The sequence below is a fragment of the Sapajus apella genome, unplaced genomic scaffold (assembly GCF_009761245.1).
Source record: "Sapajus apella isolate SASKATOON/1434 unplaced genomic scaffold, GSC_monkey_1.0 scaffold3, whole genome shotgun sequence".
Classification (NCBI taxonomy): Eukaryota; Metazoa; Chordata; class Mammalia; order Primates; family Cebidae; genus Sapajus; species Sapajus apella.
The window spans coordinates 31,565,965-31,588,661 of NW_022436943.1; the positions used below are offsets into that span (position 1 = coordinate 31,565,965).

The 22,697-nt window shown below is 36.8% G+C and overlaps 1 protein-coding gene across 5 annotated transcripts in view; it reads right to left on the minus strand.

The window, feature by feature from the left end:
* Nucleotides 1–22,697, minus strand: part of ANGPT1 (angiopoietin 1) — a 245,078-nt gene that overhangs the window by 76,586 nt on the left and 145,795 nt on the right. For all 5 annotated transcript variants that reach the window (XM_032251643.1, XM_032251667.1, XM_032251659.1 and 2 more), the window contains exons 2-3: nucleotides 19,127–19,282; nucleotides 8,369–8,490 (exon numbers count right to left, since the gene is read on the minus strand). In XM_032251643.1, the coding sequence (XP_032107534.1) occupies nucleotides 8,369–8,490; nucleotides 19,127–19,282 (278 nt within the window). The remainder of the gene's footprint in view (nucleotides 1–8,368; nucleotides 8,491–19,126; nucleotides 19,283–22,697) is intronic.

The window sequence follows — 22,697 nt, forward strand, 5'->3', positions numbered from 1 at the left end:
TTGGAGCAGAAACATAGATACTATAAGTAAATATTAGCAAATAAATGTAAAATTTGGGATAAGGAACAATGAACTAAATGTGTTGTAGAAACCAGCAATTAATAAGACAAAAGATCGATACATTTCATAACAAAGAAATGTAATGCTTCTATTAAAAAATAAGTTGAACAATAAATAACAAACTAGAGAAAATATTTGTAACATATATTACAAAGTTTTAATATCCATTAAAGAGCTCATATGAGTTAATTTTAAAAGGGATAAACAATATAATAGAAAAAATGCTAAACATACACAAATAGGCTAGTAGGTAGTCACAGAAAAAGAAATCTAGTCACAGAAGAAATGCAAATGGTCAATACACATAAAAACATGCACAGCCTAACTTCTCAAGGAGCCGAGATTAATTAGAGGGCTTACAAAGTTTTGGGAAATTTGAAAGCCCAGGCACTCTTAGGGAGAATATAAAATTGGAAGATAACTTGTGAATAACTATAAAAAATTTAAATCATCACATCAACAATTATAGTTTTGATAAATTATATATTTATTAACATAATTATATTAGATTATAATAATAGTGCATCTATAAAAATAGACTGATATTCATTCTTGAAACTAAATGAGGTATATCTGTATATGGTTATATGTGTAATATGTGCATGATAAATTATTATAAATAGTAGAAAAAAGCCCAACATTAAAGTAATCTATACATATATGCACACGTCAGATAAACAAGCACTTGTGCATGTAGCAATTATGTAGGAGTGTGTCTGTAAACACAAACATAAATATGCACACGCTATATACACACGTTAGTATATTTATAAAAAAACATCTGGAAGAGTAAGCACTGAACTTAATCTCTTAATGATGATTCTCTGCAAGCAGGTGGTATGGTGTAGGAGTGTGGAATTAGGGGAACTCTGACTTGCAACTGTATATGCATGTATATAATTTAATATACATGTATATACATCAAGTTTGTCTTCCTTTTATTTATCATAAAAATGGAAGAAACAGTCATAGGTGTAGAATGGCCTGCACAAATGCTATCTAGAAATTTTAAAGGTGGGCTGAATTAGTGAACCTCAGAGTATACAATAGTAACACTGAGTGCCATGCAATGGGATTTTGGCAATGCAGAACAGTGGTTTGAACACAATCTCTATTTTATTTATGTTAAAAATGAATGGATTTACAATATTTAATGTAAGCAATATAATTTGTCTTTTCCACTAAAAGTATTATTATTATTATACTTTAAGTTCTGGGTACACGTGCAGAATGTGCAGGTTTGTTCCATAGGTATACACGTACCATGGTGGTTTGCTGCATCCATCACCCTGTCATCTACCTTAGGTATTTCTCCTAGTGCTATCCCTCCCCTAGCCCTCCACCCCCGACAGGCTCCAGTGTATGATGTTCCCCTCCCTGTGTACATGTGTTCTCATTGTTCAACTCCCACTTATGAGTGAGAACATGGGGAAGTTGTTTTTCTGCTCTTGTGTTAGTTTGTTGAGAATGATGGTTTCCAGCTTCAACCACGTCCTTGCAAAGGACATGAACTCATCCTTTTTTGTGGCTGCATTGTATTCCATGGTGTATATGTGCCACATTTTCTTTACCTACTCTATCACTGATGGGCATTTCAGTTGGTTCCAAGTCTTTCCCATTGTGAACAGTGCACAATAAACATACATGTGCATGCATCTTTATAATAGGTGAGTCTCTGTGTGTCATGTGGATAAATGGCATTTGTTGGGTTAGAGTTACTGGGACATTTCCCAGTTCCTTATTCATTTATCATTAAAAAACGTTTAATCCTAAATATGCTTATGTGTAGAAAATTTTGCCCAGGAGCAGGAAGACAATGAAAATAAAACACAGTCTGTGTGTTCTAGAAGGCGACAGCCTAATAGTATGGATATGGATAAATATGCACACACACAAACACATATATATTATAATTTGATCAGATAAGTGAAATTGTGTGGAGAAAACAGGTAGAGTGCTATTACATAGGTTGTAATGAGTAAATCTATCTGGTAGAGCCAGAGATGGATTGTTAGAAAAGCTGGCACATGCAATGAGTTTCCAAGGATTAATAGAAATTTGTGAGTTAAATAAGGAATGTCAGGCAGACATCACACATGTCTGAAATAACATGTGTTCAGTGTCATACTAACAACTAACACAATTAAACACTGCTCTTCATGTCAGGAACTGTTCTCAGTGATTTGTTCACATCAACTCAATCTTCCCTTTAACTTCGTACAATTATTGTCATTCTTATGTTACAAATGAGGAAGCCAAAGCACATAGAGTCTAAAGAGGTTGCAGAAAGTCACACAAATAATATGTGACTCAGTTGATTATCCCAGGAATCAAGGAAAAGTGAAGCCAGGCAGCCTGGCCTCAGAGCTCATGCTCTTAGCTATTAGGTGTATCCTCTAAAAAATAAAAAATAAGACTCTTGGAAGTAAGTATGCAAAAGTAACATTATAATTATCATGGACTGTATCCTGTGCTAAAGAACTTGAACTTTCTTCAATCACTTATAGAGAATCATCATGTGATTGAGAGGAAATTAATAGAGAAAAATATTCTGACTTGCATTTTAGCAAGCACAGCTTCTGGATAAGGATTGGAGTGGCATATAGCTTAAAACACAGAGGTCACTGTGTGGCCTAGACAAGAATTCATGGCAGTTTGACCTAAGACATAGTCGGTGGGAATGGAAAGGATGGGATGGATTAGAAAAATACTTAAAGATGGAATTGATAGCATCAACAGTGAGTGGTGAGTTGTGGGGGATTAGGGAAAGGGAAGAATTAAAATGACCCTTAGATTTCCAATTTCATCAGAATTATATTTCATGCCAAGATACTATGGTTATTATAAGAGAAGAAAAATGCTATATGTTATTAAATAATTTAAAAAAATTAAAAGGGAAAAACGGTAATGTTCTAGTCTGTAGGTATTCCATTTACAAGTAAAAGACTAGAACATAAATTCAAAACGTAACCTTTTTAATCCTTGTTATAAACAACTAATATAATTCAGCCTAGTTTAACATTCAAAGTTAGCAAGTTACTTTAGCATTCTGTAAATAAGTTATCAAATGAAAGATAGCTTTAATTTAAAAGACCATGATTTAACTTTTCATTTCTTTAGGCATATTAAGTATTAAACATCAATACTGTATTTTATTACAGGAATTAGTAAGGCATAATTTGATATCTTGAAGTTGCACATACTTCAATCACTTAAAATTAATTAACTTAATAACTTCCCATAACTCCAGCTAGAAGACAGATGAGCATGTCAAATATGTTCAGTGAATTCCCAAGGTAAATAAATAGTTTGTATCTTCTGCTCTAATATTAGAAGGACTAAATAGCGACCTATATAGTGACAGGCCAAAAACAAATGGTCTACCCCTTTCTTCAAATGAATATCTGTTTGTTTTCAGACCATAACTTGACAACTACATCAATTATACTTGAGGCCTCATCATGTTGCAAAAATATTTTTATAACAATTAAGGCAGAGAATCATCATGAACTTGAACGCTAATTTTGCTACACCATTAGCTGTTTGGACATGAGCAACTTACTTGATTTCTGTGAGCCTCAGGGCTTTTTTAATGTGTAAAATAGAAATAATAATACATACTTTGCAGAAATGGTTGGAGGATTAGAAATTGTAAGTTAAAGTACCTGGCACAGATGTTTACATTGTAGTAGATAGCTAGGTGGCAGCTCGTATTGCTCAGACTATGTAGGAATGGCCATCACATGTCTCATTTCAGTTCACTCTGAATGATCTTACTAAGGACTTCCTTAATCTTCACTCTGCACACTCAACACAATCAAGAAAACCCATGTGCTCCATCTTTGTATACATGGAGTGTTGATTTCCCTTCCTGTATACCCTGGTGATGCAGAAGGGCTCCTGGAATATTCTTTTGTCTGGCTACGCTTCCACCTTGGGAAAAGTTGGGGTTAAGTCAGAGATGGGCAGGTGCTGGGAAAACTGGCCAGTTGCCCAAAGCTTCTCACCAGCAGACCTAGTCTCACATGTGGTTCAACTGAAGAAAATTGCTTTAGGACATCATTACCTGTACACCTCTCCTCCATTGTTTTAGAAAGCCGTAGGAAATATACTGGAGGAAACTAGTAAAAGTTTACAGTTTTGTGTCTTACTCTGTGCACATATCACTCCTTTTGTGAGCAGGTAAAGTATTAATGTTTCCCATTTACTTAGGTTCTTGGTTATGTAATTCCAATTATATAGGTGAGTTACAGATTTCTTGCTCCTAAGTGTTGTCTCTTTGAGGTAAGAAACAAAACCAGGTTTTAAGATTCGGGTAGCATCCAACAAAAGAAAAACATATTGCCTAAAGCGAGCAAACTGGAAGCTTTCTAGAGTGACTCCCTCTGGACTGCTAGGAAAACAAACAGCAGAGCAAATGTTGCTAATCTTGTTTCTGCTTTGTTCTTCTGGCCATGTAGGGGATAGAGAAGTGAATCTAATGAGGCCAGAAATCCGTTTCCAATCCTACAAGTGATGCATTTAATTTGTCAGGATGTAAATCAGCAGGACCTCTCAGCATGTTTGTGTAGTATAATCCTAACCATAAAATATTCCTCCTCATTTTGCCAAAGCAGTGGTGGACCTTCCTAAGGGCCAGCTCACTGACTTGGCGGCTGAAGCCCCATCATAGTCAAAGCTGGTAAGTCCCACACCCAGACACAACCCCTGACATTCCTTGGGGAGGAAGCAAAGCTTAATTTAGATAATCCCCCCTGCAAAGTTATTAGCTGATCCAAACCAGACCTGACCAACTAAAGGCATGTTGTTGCTGCATTTCAGAGATGCCTTAATGTAGAAATAGCTTCTTGTTGCAAATGGAGGATTAAGATTCATATAAGAAATAACTAGTGATAATCAATAAACTATTTTTTAAAACACAAACAGCTTCTTGCCTGACTTTGACCCTCTCTCTACTTAAATAGCAGGAGCACATTTCTTTATGGCGATAGAAATTGTATGGCAGTGCTCCTCTGATTCCATTGCACATATGAAAATAAACAATAACAATAAACAGAATAGGGAAAGTATGCTATGTATCACAAATGGGTATTTTTTGTTTAAAGAAAGAAAAACCCTTCTTTTTTTAAAGTGGTGTATGGAAGACTATGTCTAGTTTAAGAATAGATGTTCTTAAAAAAAAAAAATAGATGTTCTGCCAATGCTCCATTACACACATTAGGCCCTTAGACAAGCAGACAGACAGCAATTGATAGAAAAATATTCCAGAACCTCATGTGAGATAATTCCGTATTTGAGGGCTCCATGATCAAAAAAGAAAGAGATGTGGCATGGGAGTATAAGATACATGTAAGTTTTTGTCCATGTGAACACAGTAGTGAATTTCCAATTAAAATCTAAATCTCTGAAATTGTAGTAAATACCTATATTACTAGAAAAGGAAATTGCTATAATGATGAAAAAATTAACATTAACAATAAATGATGTGGTTTACACATGTAAGAAAACCTGAGTTTTCTGTTGAAATTAGAATTTAATGAAGGGGGAAAATTCATCAGCAGAAGGCACGAATATGTTTGGTATCAGAAGCCAGATTCCTTTGAGATACTACAAGGCATGGAGAAGCCCCTTCTATTTGATACAGAATGAAGCTCTTTTGAGAGCTTGCACCCTAACTTACTTATACTGATGGAATAGACAGAACAACTTTTAAGCAGTTTACCTTTAAAATATAACATTTCTCTTTTTTTCCCATTTATTTATTTTATTGCATTTTAGGTTTTGGGGTACATGTGAAGAACATGCAAAATTGTTGCATAGGTACACACGTGGCAGTGTGATTTGCTGCCTTCCTCCCCATCACCTACATCTGGCATTTCTCCCCTTGCTATCTCTCCCCAGCTCCCCACCCCCCACCGTCCCTCCCCTATTTCCCCCCAACTGACCCCAGTGTGTAGTGCTCCCCTCCCTGTGTCCATAGTGAGAATTCTATAGTAGGAAATGATACCAGATACTGAATAAAAATCATGATGGGAAGATAAAATCTGAAATGATCCAGAACAAAGGTAGAAAGGTTACCTTTTTAAGAAAGAAAGAAAAGAAAGACAGAAAGACAAGAAAGGCCAGAAAGAAAGAAAGACAAGAAAGACAAGAAAGAGAGAGAGAAAAGAAAGAAAGAAGATAGAAAGAAAGAAAGAAAGGAAAGAAAGAAAGAAAAAGAAAAAGAAAGAGAGAGAGAAAGAGAGAAATAAATATATAAATATGGGAAGGAAAGAAAAAAAGAGAAAGTGACAGAGTACCTGAGTACAAGTAATGCCTAAGGATGGCATTTGTTTTTGTAGTTAGGGAGATTTTTCAGGCCTCCCAGTTTATGTTATGGTATCCTGACAGCTCCAGGGTCAAATACAGACAGAGATAATGCACAGATCAGAAGAGGAAGAACTAAAGAATGCGAATTTATGCTGGCAAATCTTTTAGAGATAAGTTAGGTGGTAACATAACTACTGAGAGATGGCTTCAAACTACCTTAGCTTATACCTGTAAAATGAAATATGCAGTCATTAAGAATATTAGAGAATATTTTATTAATGTGAAATGCTATCTATCTCCAAAGAAATCAGACTTCCAGACTGTGTGTAAGGTATGATAGAACTTTTTGTGAAAATGACATTTATATATAATATGCAGCAAAACCTGTAGCTCTTTCTGCATAAAGCTATGGTTTTTAATTTTCTTGTGTTTTTTGTCCTTCTCCTATAATAAATGTGCTCTTTGTATAATCATAAAACTAAATAACAACTCAGAAAAATAAGAGAAAATTGTCATTGTTTTATTTATCCATGATTCCTGGACAAAAACCTCACAAATAGCATTTTGAAATGTGACTGTAAATGTCGTTCAATTTTGGTGACAAAATTAAACCATGAAGGGATGACCCTAGGTTAAGGGATGGTTGAAGTAAAACATACCTGTTACATACATGTATAGGTCTGGTTACTATGAAATTGCAGTGGAATAAATGGTATATTTCAACAGGTTTCAATTCTAGAACATTTATTCATGCAATCAGGGTCAAGTCCTATCAAGTTTATGTATAGTTATACAGTTAACCCCATGCCACAGTGCAAGGATAAGTAAATGCAACTCTTACAAATATAAGTCGTGCATCATGAGTGACCTCTTTCAGAGTCTAAACCAGCAGCCAGGTTTGTGTTTTTCATGCAGAAATTTAATTGTAATTGTTAGCATTATGCTCTACTTTGAGCATGAAGTTGGTAAATTCTTTTAGTTTGCAGATAGTATGAAGAGGCCATGTGTTATAGTGGAAAGATGAGGACTAGCAAGCTGTGTGACCTTGGACAGGTCACTCCCTTCCACTGAGTCTCTGTTTCCTCACTTTTAAAGAATAGAACTAGCATTCCTCTTAGGTGTCTTACTGGTTTGAAATATGAAGTTCCACCAACTCAATGACATTTAACCACTTTCTATCAGTACAATGGTCTTTACCTCAAAATTATGCAGAGGAACTAAAACTTCTTTAAGCTATCCAAATACCCAGGAGAAATTTAATTTAATACAAGAAACTTGTCCTGTGGAAGTCAGTGTTTTGAATTTTTCATCATCAGTGTTAATGACTTCAGAATAATATAGTCTTTCACTATCCCAGCTCTCAAGATGTCTAAGTTCCAATTCAATCAACTGAAATAATTCATTATTTATAAAACAAACCAGTGTGGTGACATCTATAAAGCTATAAAGAAATTGACTATGTCCAAAGTAAATGGCTTTAAAGGAAAATTAGAAACAAACACTTGATCCGCTCTAGGGGTGAATTATTTTCTAGAAAAAATATACATTTTGCTTCTTTCTAGTACTATCTTTCTGAATTCAGCAACCCTGTAAAAGCCTAATAACTAGCGGGTGGTGTGGGAATTCAAGTGGCACTATTCTCTTCTCTGTTGTTATAGGTTTTGAGTCTGCTGAAAAATGTTAATATTTTGTGTAAATGAATTTAGCCATAGAATCAAATTTTTGTAGATATGGTGAGATTTAAACAACTATTAGAAAAATTGATGCTGAAAGTTATAAAAAGCAAATATTTCAAGAGTATCAGCAACAGTACTAATTTATTATTGACATGCTAGCTGTATTTACCTTAAGCTCTCCTTTCTTTTTATATTAAAATTAATTCAGCTCTGTATTTCATTTTTGTAAACCACCTCGACCTTATTTGTTTAAGAGTTGGCAGAGAGGTGAAGGATATAAATAAGTATACACAAAAACATTTTTGGAATAAAGCAATCCTTACCTGTTTTTCTCATGTATCTTCAAGATTTCATTTGTCTGTTGAAGAAGTTGCTTTTCTAGCTTGTAGGTTGATAATGAATTCTCCAGCAACTGTATCTCAAGTCGAGAAGTTTGATTTAGTACCTTAAGATAAAAGATGAAAATATTTCAAACTTCAATCGCAAATCAAAGAACTTTTTTCAGTTTGTCTTTAAATAATATTTATTCAAAAATAATTAAACAAATGGTTTACATTTTACCAACTAATGTTTTCCATGCCTTTCAGATGTTATTTTGGTTTGAGACTGAGATTGCAATTGAACAAACACATTGAGATTTCAATGTTTGTGCCCTAAAATCCTAGAATATTCTCCTGGGATAGTTGCTTCATATACTTTATCTCCAATATCTGTAAGTGCAAGGTTAGTATTAGTACAAAGTCTTAGATATTGTGGATAATTAAGAATAACTAATAGGCATTTAAAACACCTGCGTTGATCCATCCCCTGATCAAAACAAACAAACAAACAAACAAACAAAAACCGATTAGAAATGTGCAAAAATGTCTTGACATAGTTTAGAAAGACTTATTATCATGCAATAACAGAACGCCTATCCACATTAGGTCATGCTACCCCTTCTGGATACTATGACCACCTCTTGAGGTAGAAATTGTTATCATCACTTTACAAATGAGAAAACTGAGCTTCAGAGGGAAGCCCAAGTTCACACAGGAGCCAAGGGAAGAGTGGACTTTCAAAAACCCAGGTAGTTTTATGCTGATTCTGCTGCACTATTAAAAAAAAAAAATTAAGGAGAGGGAGAATCAAATCATTCTGAGAAAATGAAATGATCCAGAACCCAGATTGTATGAGAGACAGATTGTTCTCATCCTTGCAAATCTACTATTTCTACTCTGGTGATCCTCTAGAACCTGAATTCTCAATTCATCTTGAATCACAGTGATCTATGTGTCTAGCTGGGCCTTATTATGACATGAGTCTGTGAGCTGTGCACCCAAATCTGTCATTCTCAAGGCAAACAATGCATACTCCAGTCCTCACAGATGCCTTCAACTTGTGTCAGTGCCCTGTTCCTGACTCTGTCTTGTCCCTCCCTCTCTCTCTTCCTTAAGGGAGGTATAAAAGGCAAGAAAGAAAATAAGTTAATTTAAAAAGCTCCTCATATTATTTGAAAAATTTTTAAACTGCCACATCTTTCTTAAAACTACTTACTTAAAAAAATTAGAAAAACTTCTGCCAGGTCAATATCAATGTAAAGTTCCTCTAAAAAATGATGCCATTAGAGTCTTCCTCCTTTTTTGTAGCGTCTCTAAGTCTAGGATTATATCAGATGTGCACAGAAAGTCTATTCAAAATATACCAACAGAGTCAGGTGTGGTGACTCATGCCTGTAATCCCAACACTTTGAGAGGCTGTAGCGGGTAGCTTGTTTGAGCTCAGGAGTTCAAGACCAGCCTGGGCAAGATGGCAAAAACCCATTTCTACAAAAACCTACAAAAGTTAGCTGGACATGATGGTGCATGCCTGTAGTCCTAGCTACTCAGGGGGGCTAAGGCAAGAGGATCACTTGAGCCCGGCAGGCAGAGATTGCAGTAAGCCATAATTACACCCACTGCCCTACAGCCTGGGCATCAGAGTGAGACCATATCTCCAAAATAATAATAAATAGAAAATAAAATAAAAAACAAAATACACTGATAGGCCCCGGGCTAGACTAGGGCTACAGGAGCTTGCAAGGGCAGGAGATGTATTTGAAGGGAGCAAGGCAGGAATTAGGCTGAGGTGAGAGAGGCAAATGCCTCAGGTGCAAAATTTAAAGTGGTGCCAGAAAACTCCGTAATCAAGGTAAGTAATATTTTAATGCAACATTTAAAAAAATTTACAATTCATGCAAAAAATCCACATTGAACAGGATATCATTCTAAAATAAAGACAGGATCTGATTCTGCACATGTCTGACTTGGTCTGACATGGCTTCACTGGCTTACCCTATAGTCCTGGCCCTGCAAAGAGTGAAACAGAAAGGCGAGCAGGGGACGGGACAGAGAATGGTGAGATGGAAAGATGCAACTTTCAACAATTAAACATATTATTTTCCAAGTAAGATTTTTATTTGTTTATTGACTGACAATTTATAAAATAATGAAAGAGGGAAGGAAACACTTAAATGTTTTGGTGACATTCGGAACAGTGGCTGGCACAGAGACAACACTCAATATTTGTTTATGGATACTCAATATTTGCTTATGAGGTACATTGCCTCACTAAAGCAAGCATATCACATGCAGTTAAATAAAATCTATTTTCTTTCTTATTCACCATACTCTTTGATCATACTTCCTGACATTCTCAGACACCAAAATTTTTAATTTCCAAAGGACAGTGAGTATTCTCCTCCAGGTCCATTGAGAACAAAATGGAACTATTCAAAATTGAAAATGAAGCTGCCTATATCGAAGTCTGGGGACCACTACAGTTCCCAGTTTGTCTTCCTGCTCCTACTTGCCCTACCCTCAAGTCTGTTTGTCACACAGCAACAAGAGGGATCTTTTTAAACACATAAATCAGATCATGCCATCTCCTTTGCCACATGCTAGTGGCTTCTCCTTGCAATTAGAATGAATTCCAAAGTGCCCAGCCTGGCCTAAAGAGACCCATGTGATCAGAAGAATCCTGTTCACTTCTTTTTATGCTCCAACCACATAGTCTTCTTTCTGCCACCTTGACTAGCCAAATTTATTTCAATCTTGGAAGTTTTGTACCTGCAGTTTCCTCTGCTTGGCATGCCCGCCCCTTCCCAGATGCATGGCTGATTTCTTCTCATCATCTTAGAGAATCCCTTTCTGGCTACCTTCTGTAGGGTAACACCTTCCTCACCCTGCATCACATCACCTTATTTAATTTTCTTTACAGAATCATCACTTTCAAAAACTATCATATCTGTTCACTCATTTCCTCTCTTTCTGCCCCCCTAGGACTTCAGTTACACAAAGGCAGGAAGGCTCATATGGAGTCCTCTAAGCCTCCAGACCTCGCCTGGGGTCCAGCACACTGCAGTGCTCACAGCTGAGTTAGATGACATTCTGGGCAATGGAAAATGAACTGTTTTTCAGGTTTGAGTCATGGTCACAGAAAGGGTAGCAGGGCCGACATGAATATCACATTAGACTTCAATAATGACAGTCCAAATCTAGAGCAGCGTCTGAATACGGGAGAAGGAAGGAGTCCAATATCAGAAGTCCAGGCTAAATGCCTATCTAAAGATCAGGGCAGTTTCGAGCACAAATGCCAATCCCTCCGCTTCCTTCCCCATCACCTTGACCCTATGGCTGCTTTATTTCAACTCTCTCCACTGATGTATTAAACTGGGTCTGAAGTTCAAAAGTGGGCAACCAGGAGAATTGCATAGCAAACTATGATAAATTGACCACTTTCTTGCCATGCATCTATGGAACTTGGTGCTTAGCAATAATAGAAGTGTTCCATTAAAATGACAAAATACATTTCCTTCTTAGCCTAAACACATTCCAAAAGCACATCTTTGGGGAAAAAAAGAAAGTGTTTAAAGAAAGAAGAAGGAAAATGGAGTAAACCTTTGTGGAATATGCCCCTCAAAGAGCAATTTCAAATATTAAATTTTCCAAAATATACGTAACAGTAAGAGAGACATAAAACCTGAAATTGAGGATGTATGAGATACAAAATCTTAGTTCTTTCTTTTTCTAAAATAAATAAATAAATAAAAGCAAACCTTTAAAAATAAAAATTATTAGTTTCCCAGAGAAAGTGAGCTGGAAAATTTCACCCAGCTCTCTTTAGTATATTCAAGAGTGCCCCTGATCCTTTACATTAATATTAATGCTAAAAGATAGAGATTGAGGTAGAAAGACAATCTCTCTCTCTCTCTGTCCTCTCTCTCTCTCTTTTTAAGAGACAGGATCTCACTCTGTTGCCCAGGCTGGAGTACAGTGGCATGATCACAGTCACTGCAGCCTTGACCTCTTGGGCTCCAGTGAGGTGTGCCAGCTAATTTTTTGTACTTTTTTTTTTTTTTTTTGTAAAGACAGGGTTCTGCTATGTTGCCTAGGCTGGTCTAGAATTCCCGAGTTCAAACAATCTGCCCATCTCAGCCTCCCAATCTGCTAGGATTACAGGTGTGAGCCACCATGCCTGGCCAAAAATCTCTTTCAACAGCTCATTACTTTAATATAGTCCTTGTTTGTAGGGTGGTGTTTCATTTTGCTTTTTTTTTTTTTTCAAAGAAAAATGTCTAACATGAAGTATGATGCCTTAGCAATTAATTCTTACAGAGGAATTAAGGTTGATATGTGTAGAAGGAATGAGAGAGTTAGAAAATCCCCATTTTGCAAAATGAATGAAGTAATTTACTTGGTTAGTAATGGGCAATGTGACAAAGTGTTACCTTACAGGTTATCTGTTAATCTCCTAGGGAAAAATGAACTGTTGAGATGCAGTGATATGGAGGTTATGACTCTAACCAAATTAAAGAACAGTATAACTAAGGGAGTGGCAATCCGGCATGTGTGTCTCCTGAAGAGATGCGATAGCAAGTGACCAGTAATTCCACAGAGCACCCCTGCCACAACATTCCACTCAACCTAAAGTCTTTAGATGCAACTTCCAGTTTAAGAAACTATAGGGGACTGAACAGTCAACTAAAGGTCATAATAAAGAAATATTCAGGCAAATGCAGAATGTGAGATGATTTACAAAATAATTAACCTAGTTTCTTAAGAATGTCAAAGGACTTTTCAAGGAAAAAAAGGTGGAAGACTGCTCCAAATTTAAATGGACTATTAAATTGTGTAAAACAAAACTCCTATAAAAGTTTTAGTAGAAAAAATGAATGTAGAAATTTGACAATCTTAGAGGATTACTGTTCATCTTAGTTGTAATATATAACTAATATTATATAACTATATTTTTATTTATATTATATATAAATATATTTCATTTCTAATAGTAATCCCCTCATTTATATATATATATACATATATATATTTATAACATAATATAACCCTATATTATATTTATAATGTAATAACCACCTCATTTGGTTACAGAGTTTAATAGAAAATACTTATGTTACAGACACAGAATTGTGGGTAGAAATAACTCTCCCAATACAGCTAATGCTCAGTAGAGTCAGAATGCAACCCAAGTAGTCTATCTCCAGAGTCTGAGTTGTTTCCCACGGCTTATCATGTAGCTGTAAATAAGTAGATTCCCTCTGGCTAAGAAAAGTATGTTTTGTAGTCGCCAACAACTGCTACCAAAATGGTTTCTTTCAAGTCACCATGAGGTCCTCTGCTTGTTGTGGCTGATGGCATCCAACTCTCTCCCCCTGCCCCTGCACACTAAATTAGCACCATGAGTAAGGGAGGTATCCAAATTTCTTATGCTTTTCAGAGTATGGGAAAAAAAAATCACTCAATATTCTTAGTTAGGTCAGACATCTTTGCAGTAGACTGCTTCTGGTCAAAGTCTCATCAGCTATTGTGGATATCTATTACCATCAACACACAAGTCTCAGCATAGTACCCCGGGGCTTGGTGGCTTTGGCCTAAACCTGCAGAGATTAAGGGAACTTGAAGGACTGAAAATTAGTTAATGTAATTATTTCACAAGTATTTATTGAGAGGCTGTGTACCAGTTCTATTCTAAATCCTAATGATAGAGCAGTGAACAAGAACAAGACAGACAAATCCCTGCTTCTTTGGAATTTATATCTTAATGCATAAGTTGGTCAGATTTTTCTATAAAGGGCCAGACAGTAAACATCTTAGGCTTGGCAGGCCAAATAGTCTCTGGTATAACATTCAACTCTGCCATCTTAGTGAAACAGCAGCCATAGACAATGTATAAATGAATGCATGTACCTGTGTCCAATAAAACCTTATCTACAAAACAAAATGGCTGGTCAAATTTGACCTGTAGACCATAGGTTGCTGAGCCCTCTCCTCGTGGCTTATCAAACACTTTTCCTAAACCTTGTAAGATAATTAATTACAGGATATTTTCCTTAGATGACCCACTAGATAGTTTGTGTCATCATTTCAGTTAAACCAAAATTAAAAGTTCCTTCAATTATTTCTTATCAAGGCAAAGAGATATAGCAGCTCCACTTGGGAGCTGCTCTTTGAGATTAGATGTGAGAAGAAAACTGTTTATGACTAAAGATTCATGCTCATTGAACCAACTGTTCCTGAACTGCCTAATACACACACACACACACACACACACACACACACACACACACACACACACACAAATAAAGATGGGGTCTCTCTCTGTCAACCAACGTGGAATGCAGTTGTGTGATCACGGCTCACTATAACCTTGAACTTTCTGGGCTCAAGGGATCCTCCAACCTCAGCCCCTTGAGTAACTAGGACTACAGGCACACATCCCCATGCCTGGGCTTTTTTTTTTTTAAGAGATGGGATCTTGCTATGTTGCCCAGGCTGGCGTCAGACTCCTGGGCTCAAGTCATTATTCCACTGGGTCTCCCAAAGTGCTAGGATTTTAGGTACAGGCCACTGTGCTTGGCTTGCCTTATATTTCTAATTAGTGCTACTGAGGTCCAAACAGCAGATGTGATTATTTGTGATGTCTGAAAAGATGATTAAATGGGATTAAACATGCAGGAAATATATTAAGGGAAATGCCCATGAGGAAAAATTGGGAGAAAGCCAGAGGAGGTTTGGAGAGCCTTCAGACTGGGATGCCGGTCTAATTGCAGGAAGGAGAGTGAAGGAAGAAAAGTTGGGTAGAAGTCTTATCCCTCAAGGCAGCTGTGCAACAGTTCTAGCAAGGCTGATGGAGAGCCCGTAGCCAAAGTCATGTGGACTCCTACAGCTTCCAGGAGTAGGTCTGCATCTCCCTGCCACAATGAGTGGAAGTAACTGCTGGAATTGTGGTCTCTGAACCAACACAGCAATGGATTTCAGAGCACAGCAGTTGTTGAGCACTGGTCAATTATACTTTCCACTGTAGGGGATTGGAAAGGTGCTTCTTTAAAGCTATGAGGAAGGGCTCCACAGATAATTAATTTGATAGAAATTTAAGAAAGAAATGACTTAGAAGTATTTTGCCACATAAACTCATGAAGGTAAAGATCACTTTATTTGTTATATTCTAATGGGACCTATTAAATCATCTTACATTAAGGAAGCACCCAAAGGCAGGAGTGGTTGCTCTTGCCTGTAACGCCGGCACTTTGGGAGGCCAAGGCATGTGAATTGCTTGAACCTAGGAGGTTGAGATCAGCCTGGGCAACATAGCAAGACCTGGCCTCTACAAAAATAAAGAAGTTAGCCGAGCATTGTGGCACACACCCATAGTCCCAGCTACTCGTGAGGCTTGGGTGGAAGGATCACCTGAAACCAGGAGGTTAAGGCTGTAGTGAGCCCTGATCAGCCACTGCACTCCAGCCTGGGTGACAGAGTAAGACCCTATCTCAAAAAATAATAATAAAGAATAATGAAGAAATAAATATAGGATGGTATATCATCTACCTTATAGCACTCATTATTGTTATTAAATAGCTAATATATGTAAAATTACTTAGAACTCAGCCAAGCACAGATTATTAGAGGTAAATTTTAACGCAATTTTTTTGTTAGTTTCCCACAAAACCAAATTTGCCTGAAAAAGAAGTGAGAAATAGAATCACACTACAGGAAGTGACATGAATATTTCCTCAGACAAACCCCTTCATATTGTACTCTTGGAAAGAGGAACTTGAAGGCAAAGAGATATTGGTACAAACTGATAACAGAGTAAGAGAAACACTGCAAGCCAGACTAAGGGGGAAGGAAAAGGCATGGTGGTAGTTTCTGATTCTTGCCACCATGGCCAGCAGGGTTATTCAGGTGTGGTCATTATTGCCATCTTTCCTGATCATGATACTTTTTCAAGTGCAAGAGGATCTTAAAATGCCATTGCAGTGAACCTTTGGCTTTCCACATTTCGTTAAATTGCAAATCTAGAATGTCAGTAGAGGACTAGAAAGCAGTAAGTTAACTTATTCTATAACACCATCATGTGAAATCTAGGGCACTAAAATGTATTGGAAAGACATTGTCATGAGTTCTTGAAATAACTGGGGACCTGAAGTCAGGTTTAGAAAAAGCAACACTTACCAAAGTGAAACTAACTTAGATGAATACAAGAGGAAAACCATGAAGGCATGTCTGGATAGCACAGAAGGATCTATTGGTTTATAAATGCTTATTATACATGAATACAGTATATGGAGGTTAAGGAATAATTCAGGATTACTTTTGTAAACTTGGCTTTGAATCAGGATTTGAGTTCACTTGAGTGGTTGTGTCTAAGCAGAACATGTTCTGCTGCAATAGTTCAAATAAGTAGCACAAAGGGTATACATTTACATATAACAGGTTTGAAGCATCACAGCCACAAATAGCATAGGCAATTGGAAGACATTAAAATGAAAGTGAAAAAAACACACAGGCTTCACTTCTTAAGGAAGGGCGTAATTTGAGCCACTGTCTTCTTTTTCTACTTCCATCTCATTGCTAGTTGTGATGGATTTGCGATTTTGGAAATGTTTTCTGGGTTTTAGCTATCTTAAAATTGTTCTCACTGTATCTAATAAACTTTCATTGGTCTTTATAATAAGTTTTAGCTGCTTCATATAGGGAGTAGTTATTCCTTTTCTTTGAATTTTCTGTACTTTTTCCGATAAAGTACACATCTTCTGGCCTTAACGATAAAGAATAATTTATCTCTTAAAATCTTACGTAGCATGTAACTTAACAGTTTGGAGATTAACATGCTAACAATGGAACATCTTTTCCCCACAACTTAAATTCCTAGGTAGAAAGAGATAAAAAACAACCTAAGATACAGTGTTTTAGGGGATAGAAAAATTAAACAAGACCCTACCATGTGTTTGATAAAAGTTACTGTAATAGAAATATATACAAATTTCAAATATGCAATTAAGTAGGATATATTGTGTATTTGTTTTTGAACATACAAGTATATTTTGTAGGAGAGGTTGACCATTCTCTTCTAATAATAAAAATAATAAACAATATAGTCACAAGAAACCAATATGCATATATTATCAAACTTACTGTTGAGGAAGAAGACCTTAATCACCTCTGGCCTTCTACATTGCATCTCAAAAGGAGAAGGTAGAAGTTAGCCACAGGAGGGACTGGTTGGCTCTGCCAGCCCGGTTAAGGATAAGACCCCTACTGCTAACCACAATCCCATCTATAGATCACAGATATGGTATGGAGGAATCTTTCTGAAGGCATTATTTTTACATAAACAGGATCAAACCCCCACCTGAGTCACATATCCCACACCTACTTCATGGATCAAGACCCTTTCACGTGTAATTTCTAGAGTTGTAAACCTTCAAAAAGGCAGGGACTTTGTTTGTTAAGGTGAGCTCGGCTGTTAGGCGAGTATGCCTCTGCTGCTCCCAGTCAAATAAATCCTCCCATCCTTCCCAGTTCGTGTTCGAGAGGTTTGTTGTGCGGCTTTTCCTGCTTTACTGTGCCAATGAATGATGAAAGTTTTGTAATTTTCAGAGACAGTATGTAGTTCCGCCCATCCCCCATGTTTATCTGATGCTGATATGCACCAAAAAGTATTTCCCAAAGCTCATGTGAATCATTGCTTCAATGTAGTTAACACTTAAGTTCTTATTCAATTAGTCAATTATTAGTACTACTAATCAAGGGGGATAGAAAAGAAAATAAATGAGTACCCTGGAGTTTGATTCTCAGATTTTATACACTAGCTGTATGAATGTGACAAGTCACTCAAACTAGTGATTTCTAGTTAAAACATCTATCTGCTCTAAGTGATTTACATGAAAATCCTTTGTGCAGGGGAAGTTGCATTATATAAAAGGCTTTATCTGTATCAATTATCATTGCTATTTTTCTTAAAATGCCAACTTATTTGTGATGCCAATAACACAAATGAAATAAAATAGAAATAAGGTTGCACCTTATTTTTGAATGTATATATTTCAGCTTTCATGCCAGAAATCAACTACGTTGGGATAGAATCATCCCTTGGGTTTTGGAATGGTAACTGGAATAATGATTTTTGTAGCTAAAAGGGGACTAAGAAGACAATAAAAAATGATAGTTATCAAAAATGATATTTGCTATTTAGCAATAAACTGTGATGGTGTGTTTGTGACACTGGTGATTGAAGGGCATCCCTGGTTTTTACTGATTGTACTCAAATAAGTACATCATGGTCCCTAACAGAGAGACATCTGTAAATACACAGATATTCTTGATACATTCACTTGGCGTTTTCCTTTCTATCTGCTGAATGCACAAACCAACTTCAGGTGCCCCTATGGCTACAGCATTACCAAAGACAAAGCAAAATTGGTCAAAAATGCACAACAAAGACAACAATCTGCCCCAAATGGTTATTTTGTTTGACACATATCATATCACAGTTGGTAGCTGCAGTGCTTATTTGAATTTAAACATTGATGAGGTCCTTTCCTGGCCCTGTTTTTGCAAACACATACAAAGCTAAATATACCAACTCTCATTAGATCAAAAGAAACACGCACAGTATGTCAGGCAGTCATTGTTGTTATTACCAACAAACAAAAATGTGTATTTCCCTCATCACAGTGCTGAAATGTGCTCTGTGTTTATGAAGCAAGCTAAAAAAAAAAAGCCTCCTGGTTGAATCTGTGGACTCTGGCCTTGGGGGTGTACCTGGGTCTCAACATCTGTCAGCTTTCTGGTCTGCTCTGCAGTCTGAGACAGGAGGCTGGTTCCTATCTCCAGCATGGTAGCCGTGTGGTTCTGAACTGCGTTCTGCTGTATCTGGGCCATCTCCGATCTCATATTTTCCACAATATAATTCTCAAGCTGTAAGAGATAAAGGACAAAACATATTACATTATAATCAAAGCCTCCCAGTTGGAGCATGTAACATTTACAATGACAAAACAAGACACAGCTGGCGAATCAGCCAGCTGGCAGGGATCCTCTGCATATCTGGGAGTTGAAGAAATGGGAGCAGAGCACACAGGAATCTAGTTGTCAACAAATTCCTAATATACTGATACATATATTTATAATAATCATAATCATAATGATAATTTGCACTTGGATCACGCTTTCCCAAGGTTGACATTATCCATTTAGTCTTCATAGCAAAGATATATCACAGTCAGCTTTCTTGTTATGTTTATTTTATAGATGAAGAAATAGAATCGGAGAGGGCCAGTGACAAACTCAAGTTGCCCAGCAAGAATGCAGCAAAATTCGCATAATAATTTAAATCTAATTTTTGGTGCTCTGGCTTTTCCGTTACACCATACTGACCACTTATCTCAGAAAACTTCAGCCTCCTGCTTCCATTTTTGTAATGATAAATAAAAGACTACGCTTGCTTTGGGGGAATGGGATGAAGAGTGGGAGAAAGGATGATGCCCAAAACAAAAACCTTTAAAGGAATATTAAAATATAGGCAATGATGTATGAAATGAGCTGCAAAGCCTGAGAGCTAGCTATAATCATTCTATCATTCTCCATGCTCCTTTGCAAGCTCAAAAGTAGGTACTGAAAGTACAGCTCATAAAGCAGTATTTGCCCTTATTGCTTTTGGTAATATTTAGTCCTTTACAGTGCCCTCTTAGGGAACACTATAGTGCTAAAATAAATGGTGCCATAGGGACTATGGAGAATTGTTAAGCAACTTATTGCAAGGGAGCCTGTTAGGAACTTGGGAGAATAAAGCTGAACATACGCGTTGCTTGAAAAAGTACAAAAGAAACCTGCATCTCCCTGTCAGCGCACTTATCCCTCCACCACTGTGCGATGACTACATTACTCAATTACACATATAGGGAAATTGCATCCCAGAGAAGTCAGGTCCAAGGCCACACACCACAAAAACAGCCAGACTTGGACATGAGCACTGAAAGCCTCAACTCTCATGCTAGCACTTTCAACCACTTGATAGCCCTGCCAAGTCGTGCTTCATAAGCCAGGTTCCAAATCATTAACAGCTACGTGATTTTTTTACTGATTTAGTGAACCATAATACATCCACTATTTTATAATCCATCGTAACATTATTATCGTGTAAGGAATATAGTCTAAATGTAAATTCTCCTTTGTAAAGCTTTGGCAGTTCACTTGCTAACATCATCCCTTGCTCATTTCTATTTATCAAACACAAATCTGTCCCAAGCTAACAAAAATGAGTTTTCAATCAAACTCATATTATTATTAATAAATTTCAAATTTGTTCTTGGTCAATATAAGAATTATCCTTCATTCTTTTTTCCCCCAAATTAGACATAGGAGGGGGAAAAAGTGCAATCTACAGAAGTTTATTATAAAACAAATACAAAATAGGTTAAAATAAATCTCTGAAAATTATCAAAATGTAAGTTTTGTAGGCCAAATCTTGGCTTTATTTCAATTGAACTAACATATTTAAACAACAAAGGATGGGTAGAGAAAAAGACGTAGCACAGAGTAACAAACATCTGTCATTTTGGATTCCACATCCTATGTTCCGTTTTTCCTAATGTCATTCCTTAACTTTCTTTTGAGAAATTATCTTTTCGCCCTTCAGAACAAATGTTTCAGGTGGAGTTGTCCCATCCTGGCATCAGGAATGAGTACAGGTTCAAACCTGGCAAGCCAGAATGTTCTGTTCTTACTATGTAGGTGTGAATTGTTCAAGAATGGAAAGGCATCACAAGCAAGGCCATTAAGTCTCAGTTCTGGAATTTCATCAAACTAGTTTACAAAAGAACTTTCTTTTCCTCTGTAGTTAATAAGCTGGTGACACATGCCCTATTCAGTTGATGCCCCATTTTGCCACCACAAAACCAGAGTCAGCCCAAGAATGAACCTGACCCAGAAAGATAGATGATAGATAGGGAGATAAATAGACAGACAGATAGATAGGCAGACAGACAGACAGACAGGTAGGTAGGTAGATAGATGATAGATAGATAGATAGATAGACAGACAGATAGATCTTTGCATGTACATACATACGTGGATGCATAGACAGATAGACATGGATTCATGTGATACATTTTGAGCACCTAGACCCAGCTGTATTTTTAGCTAGTTTCATCCTTGGACATTCAGTTGTAAGTTGCATGATCTAGCAATCTCCCACTGAGCAGCCAACTTTTTTTTCCCTTCAATCACATTGATTTAGGTTTTTAATACTTACAACCAAGGTTTTTGATTATTACATTTGATCAGTGTTTAGCAGAAGAAGCTTCAGGTAGGGAAATAGTAACAATATGGTCCTCACTTTTCCAGGGAATTGAGGATTATAGATGAATGTATGCATCTTCAGAAATGGCAGATAAGTGTCCATTATGAAGATAATAGCTGTCATTTATAGCTGACAGTTATCAATTGCCTATTATGCAACAGGTACTGAGCTACATGTTTTTCTTTTATAATCACACTTGAACATCATAATAATTTTATGTTTTATAGCTGCTTTATAGATGAAACTATTGAGACTCAGAACCCCCAAACAACTTGCTCAAGAACAAGCAAGAACCAAGAACTCAACTCGCAACTCCAAAAGCCATGTTGTTAACTTCTAATCTATTTAGCCTAGCACTGCTTCATTACACTATGCATTTTACTATATGCTCTTAAAGTTTGAGTGTTCATCAAAACTACATGGGGAGAATTTTAAAATGCAGATGGAAGCACAACATGCCAGAAACCTTTAAGGGCATATACTGGGAAACTGTTTATTTTATAAAGCTTCCCAATGTAATTATTATTCAGGTAAAGAATGAGTGCATCTCAAAGTGCGGTCTATAGAACAACTGCCAGGATAAGACCTGGCTGTGAACAGTCAGCCATGAAATTAGGAGTTTTCACTAGGATGTAAATTACCTATGTCACTGAACACACTGTTTAGTTCACCTGATGCATACACACACACACACACACACACACACACACACACACACACACACACACACAGAGGCAAGACTTTCTCAATGAAGAAAGTGATGCTCTAGTTTACATTCTCGTGCAAACTTCTTACCATGTTTCCAAAATGACAATGTCCTTGAGTAACACTGATGTAAACCATCAAATTTACTTTGAAATATCAGATTCCCTGATTACCAAGAAATCTGGGTTTCTACGCAAATTTTCCTCCTGAGAGAGTTCACTAATCAGTGAACTCCAATACAAGACCTACTTGATAATTATGCATCAATGTCTTACGCAGTTGGTTAGCAGGAGTCTGTTCCCAGAGTTTGACTTGCTCCAGGTGTAA